This window comes from Leptonychotes weddellii, chromosome 13 (genome assembly GCF_054177405.1).
Source record: "Leptonychotes weddellii isolate Sample4059 chromosome 13, ASM5417740v2, whole genome shotgun sequence".
Classification (NCBI taxonomy): Eukaryota; Metazoa; Chordata; class Mammalia; order Carnivora; family Phocidae; genus Leptonychotes; species Leptonychotes weddellii.
Genome location: NC_138381.1, coordinates 62,181,465 through 62,187,247, shown reverse-complemented (window position 1 = coordinate 62,187,247; position 5,783 = coordinate 62,181,465). Strand labels below are relative to the sequence as shown.

Genomic DNA, 5,783 nt, shown 5'->3' with positions numbered 1-5,783 from the left:
AGGGTGGGGGCTAGAACCATGAGAAGAATGCTTATTGTAAGCAGGTTCATTAATTATTTTCGATTTGAAACTTTCGTTAATAGTGACAAGAATGGTGCAGTACTAGGAAGGTTCTGGAAGATGCTGTCAATTTTACTTTAAAATGAGAATCTGATGTTTCTGTATTATTGTTTTCAATAAAACTTCTTAAGTGTTTTGACTTTGAGGTATTTGTATTCCTCACATAAGTAAAATCAGCAACCTCTGCTTTCCTCTAAATTGTATTCAATTATTTTTTTTAAGATTTTATTTATTTATTTGACAGAGACACAGCGAGAGAGGGAACACAAGCAGGGGGAGTGTGAGAGGGAGAAGGAGGCTTCCCGCGGAGCAGGGAGCTCAATGCGGGGCTCAATCCCAGGACCCTGGGATCATGACCTGAGCCGAAGGCAGACGCCCAACAACTGAGCCACCCAGGCGCCCCTTTAAATTGTATTTAAAGCAGCATTCATGGGTGCCTGGATGGCTTAGTCGGTTGAGCATCTGCCTTTGGCTCAGGTCATGATCCTGGAGTCCAGGGATCAAACCCGGCCTTGCATCAGGCTTCCCTGCTCAGTGGGGAGTCTGCTTCTCTCTTGGCACCTCTCTTTCTCAAAAAATAAAAAATCTTAGAAAAAGCAGCATTCGGGCACCTGGGTGGCTCAGTTTGTTAAGCGACTGCATTCGGCTCGGGTCATGATCCTGGAGTCCCGGAATCAGGTCCCTCATTGGGCTCCCTGCTCGGTGGGGAGTCTGCTTCTCCCTCTCACCCTCCCCATCTCATGCTCGCTCTCTCTTCATTCTCTCTCTCTCAAATAAAAATCTTGAAAAAGCATTCATATCAGTGAGGGACTTAAATTTATCTTGAGAAGATGATTATGTTGGGTTAAAGTTAAGCTGTGTAAATGAATTCACTGTTTCCAAAACAGGCAGACTGTTTTGCTGTTCTAAAACCCACAGAATGCTTACCACTCAATTTGCTGCTGTCAGTCAACAGCATTATTTGGCAGTGGTGATTGATTGCCACTGTTCAGATGACAGTAGTGACAGTCTTCAAAAATGTTTAAATATAGAGTTGGAAATGGTATATAGTGTTCACAGTTTTTTTTTTTTTTTAAGGTTTAGGACCTCTAAAAACGGAAAAGGGAAATTCCATAATGTTCAGTTATGTCGTTATTTAAGAGTTGACAGGTCACTGGGTGGCAGTATTGCCTGCATATTTACAACCTTGGCTTGATGTGGGTCCTGATTTGTGGGCAGGTGGAGTCACGTTTGGGTTGCAATTACAGAAAACTCAGGATACTGTTTTTCGCCAAAATTTGGAAATCACCTAAAAGCTATCTTATTTCTTTGTTTTACAGATTCGAAAACTAAAGCCTAGGTAGATAGTGACAATTTCGAATTGCAATCGAACTTAACCAGCTTCAGTGTTCTTCCTACTTGACCAGTGGTTTTACAGTGTTTTCATAGAGTACCTAAAGTGTCATTTATTTATGTATTTAAAGATTTTATTTATATATTTGACAGAGACAGGGAATACAAGCAGCAGGAGTGGGAGAGGGAGAAGCAGGCTTCCTGCTGAGCAGGGAGCCCAATGTGGGACTCTATCCCAGGACCCCAGGATCATGACCTGAGCCGAAGGCAGATGCTTAACCGACTGAGCCACCCAGGCGCCCTAAAGTGTTTAGGTTTCATTGAAATAACCCACAACAAAGTATGGTTCAGTCAGTGTAACATTAAACTCCTTGAGAAAATACAGCTTTGTGTATATCCACTCTGCCAGTGTCCGTTTTGATATGAATTGCATGCATTTAGACTACAGCTCCAGCAAGACCAGGGTATTGTCTTTCAACAACTGATGAGTGGGTAAACAAGCCAGTTTTCCTGTCCTTTAATGAATTTGAGAAGTCACGAAGTAAAGATTTCATTCTTAGGATATTAGAATTTAACTGATGCCATAAAATATTCTTGGAGTAGGCAGCGTTACCTTTTGCCTACAGTTCTGTCCTGCTGTGTCTGCTCCAGGGTATACCTAGTAGAAGCAAGGAAGCACACACAGATTGGTGTTACAAGGCCTAGGGAAATGGTGTGCAGACATTCATCACCTGATTGTTTGATTAATGGACAACCCTCTGCATTTAATAGAAATCTTGCTTTGGTTTTGCAGGAAAAGGTCTTGATTTTTATTTCTGACCAGTTTGTTTCAAAAAGATGTCCTTAAATACCAGGTGTTTTCTCAAGACTGGGCAGTGTTTAGTCATTTTCACCATCTGTGCAGGAAATGAAAACCCCGATGACCGACACAGGTTATATACGTCCTGTGTGTTATCCCTGTTAGTACAGCTGCCTCTTTCATGTGATGTCATTGAATGTAAATTATTTGCGCCTCAATCTCCAGATGCTTCCGCTATTATGGAGAGTGGCTAAAATGCATCTGTGATTGCATTTGCTTAGATAATCCCTAAATAGATTCCCATCACTTAAGTTTCAGTTATAGAAAATCAGGTGATCAGATTTTTAATCATGGGGACAGCTGGAGGCTGTCTATATATTTACAATATAGAAGCAGCCTTAGGGGTGCCTGGCTGGCTCAGAAGACCGTGAGACTCTTGATCTCAGGTTGTGAGTTTGAGCCCCACGTTGGGTGGAGAATTACGAAGAAAAATTAAAAAAAAAAAAAAAAGGAAAAAAACTGAGCCTAAGTAAGTTTGCATTGCCAAGAACTAAGATTGAGCTCTGGCTTCAGTGACCAAGGATTTTAGGCTGTCTAGTGGACGTGCCTCCAGTCACACCAAACATTCCCTTGTACTTGGCTGAAAGTAGAGCCTGCTTTGTCTTGCTGCTCAGGATTTTTTGAATACTACCTTTTGTCTATAATCATTCACTCTGACCTCTGTAGTAGTAGTCTTAATACTGGCATAGAATCCTGGTATAGGTGAAGTGTTTTCTATAAATGAGGGAAGTTCTTCAGTATCTTGTAAGAAGATTCCCAAGGAGAAGATGCACATGGAGGATGATGAGGTTATCATTTCTATAGTTTTGGGATAATACTTGATGTGTCAGATTTTTTCTTGAACAAGTTCATTCTTCTGTGAAACAAGTTCTAGAGGATATATAATTCTGTAAGATTAAAATCTCTCCAAAGTGGATTATGGGAAGAGCTAACTTTTGAGTGCTTGGGATGGTGCCTGATAAGTGTATGTATGCCAAGAGCTTATAATGCATCATCTCTTTGAATCTTCTAGCAACCTTTATAGAGGTTATTATGCCCCTGTACCGGTGAGGAAGTGATATTACATGTCCAGGGTTACCTGGCAAACCAGTGGCAGAGTTAAACCCAGGGAGTTTGAGTCTAGAAAATGTTCTTAATCCCTGTAATGGCAAGAGAATCTTGATATTTAATGGCACATCCTTAAGATGGTATAGCAAAATAATGGTTAAGCGTTCTAGCTCTGCCATTTACTAGTCTGTGGTATTGGCCAGTTAGGCTAAAGAAACTCTCAGAAATATAGTAACTGCTCGGGGCACCTGGGTGGCTTAGTCGTTAAGCGTCTGCCTTCGGCTCAGGTCATGATCCCGGGGTCCTGGGATCCAGCCCCGCATCAGGCCCCCTGCTCAGCGGGAAGCCTTCTCCCTCTCCCACTCCCCCTGCTTGTGTTCCCTCTCTCGCTGTGTCTGTCATATAGATAAATAAAATCTTAAAAAAATAATAATAATAATAGTAACTGCTCAAAGAGTAGATTATATCATTTATGGCAGCCTGAAACTGAAGCAGGCAGTAACTAAGGGGGAAAAATCTTTAAAAAGTGGCATGCTCACTGAAGTTGGATAAATCACTATCATGGCAAACAGTGAAACACCTAGAGAGAAAACAGTTACCAAAGAACAAAGACACTGCATTGCACTTTTTAATTGCACAGGTAGTCTTAAATAAATGGAGAAAGCACCTTCCAAAAGTTACACTAGCAGGGAAAGATTCCATCAAGCATTTACATAGTAAATTTCCATAGTTTTACAAAAGATTCTTGATCTTTACTTCAACTGTACATGAAGGAAAGGAGCCCCCTCAGGTAGGTGTTCTCTGCTTGCAGAAGCAAACTAAAGGACCTAAAATTGGAGGTAAGCCTGGGATGCCAAGAAGAGGGAAAAGAAATGTTAAAGGGCCACTCAAAAATTCCATGTCTAAGACGCTTGTCCAATGACCCTTACATAAGAATTTTAGGGCAAACTACTGCCCTTAAAATAAGGGTACAACCTCAAAAGCTGTAATTCTGGATTATAGTAATATATCTGAGTACCTTGGACTGCTGGATGACAAAAGACAATACTTGGGGTGACCTATACGGTTTGAACAAATACTTTATAGAGTAATTCCCTAGGACTGTACACCCTCTACTTTGGCTTTTTTAAATGAAGCACAGGCTTCTCTGCTATCTTCCAGGCAGTATAACGGTCAAGGAAAAGGGTAACAGCACTGGATCATTCCTTAGACACTAATCAGCTGGGGAAAGAGTTCATTGGCAAAAGTGTCCTCCCAAGAATGGTCTACACCAAGCAGAGAGGACATGTCGCTGAAGGGAGAAGGGGAGCCCTCATATCCACAGTCACTATAAGCATCGAGTAGACAGGAAGATGGCTTCAGGCAGTGGCTGGATGAAAGTAGATCTGAGGTGCCCAGCTCTGGAATGAAGTCATCTTCTACAAGTTCTTCCTTCACTGAGACAGTGAATTCAGGGTGATCTTTCTCTGAGGGGCTGAAAGGTGCTTCCTCAATTTTCACTACCACATTAGCTTGGCTCTCTGTCTCAGAGGGTATCTCTAAGACTAGGGGCTTGGTATATACGTGGTCAAAACGAATCAGTTCATTAATGGCTTCCAGCTTGGCTGATGACGTCCCCAGTGATGGAGAAGGGGAGGCCGGTAAGGAATTGGGTCCTTCTGGGTGTACTTCTGGGAGCTGCTCCAGGCTGGGAGACTCTGGGGAAGGACATCTGAAGAACATGACTGGATCCAAGTTGAACAGAATGCCCAACAGGATATCAGACTGCAAGAGGCAAAAGTTAAATGGAATCCAACCATCAGAATGTACTGAGAATTTACCTGGAATACTTACTATTAGGTCCCACAATGTAAATTAATCAAAACAGGAGACCCACAGACCCATTTATCTACACCTCACTCTATGTCCTAAATCACCTGGAGATAGGGAAGCAGTCCATGTTCACCTGTAACCCAGCCAAAACTAACCTCTCCTGCCCTCCTCTGTCTGGTTGGGAATGTCAGACATCAAACAGATAGAATTAACTAGTTATACAGCGCTTTATTAAATCCCAAAAACCCCTACCTCAGAGTCTGAAGAGTCAACGCTGTCAGAATCCATGGGGAGATGTTCTGGAGGGGTGACAACTGGGCCTGCACCTGCTGCAGAGGTGCACGTAGTCTGAGTGCTGCGGACTCAGCAGACCCGGCCACTGGCCTCGCTCCATTCCCCTGGGAAGAAAGACCAATGTCAATAAACAGCTCAAACTACAGAGTCCTCAAGGAAATGCTCACCAGGCAGCTGTGATTCTCAACTTTTCAGAAAGCTAGAAAATTATGCTTTAGAGCTGAAATCTTTCCCTTACCTTCGTTATTTCCATTTTATTGAGTCCTCCCAAGAGAGAGGAGAAAAGAGAGGGAAGACTAACTTCTGTCATTTTCTATGCAACGAAAACGCCCCAAGCAAAGGTTGAGGAAGGACTGATATATTCTTTTTTTTTTTTTTT

The 5,783-nt window shown here is 42.3% G+C and overlaps 2 protein-coding genes across 5 annotated transcripts in view; one reads left to right on the top strand and one right to left on the bottom strand.

The window, feature by feature from the left end:
* Positions 1–5,783, top strand: part of CCDC117 (coiled-coil domain containing 117) — a 50,266-nt gene that overhangs the window by 8,683 nt on the left and 35,800 nt on the right. The window contains exon 5 of one of the 4 annotated variants that reach the window (XM_081801914.1): positions 1,546–3,429. The exons of the other annotated variants lie outside the window; for them this stretch is intronic. Within the exon in view, the coding sequence (XP_081658040.1) occupies positions 1,546–1,600 (55 nt within the window). The 3' untranslated portion in view covers positions 1,601–3,429. Of the gene's footprint in view, positions 1–1,545; positions 3,430–5,783 lie in introns of those variants that run through there. 4 annotated transcript variants of the gene reach the window in all.
* XBP1 (X-box binding protein 1) overlaps positions 3,914–5,783 on the bottom strand; it is a 5,946-nt gene continuing 4,076 nt past the window's right edge. Inside the window, 3 exon segments of the mRNA XM_031037049.2 lie at positions 3,914–5,062; positions 5,363–5,470; positions 5,473–5,508. Coding sequence (XP_030892909.2) covers positions 4,505–5,062; positions 5,363–5,470; positions 5,473–5,508 — 702 coding nt within the window. The 3' untranslated portion in view covers positions 3,914–4,504.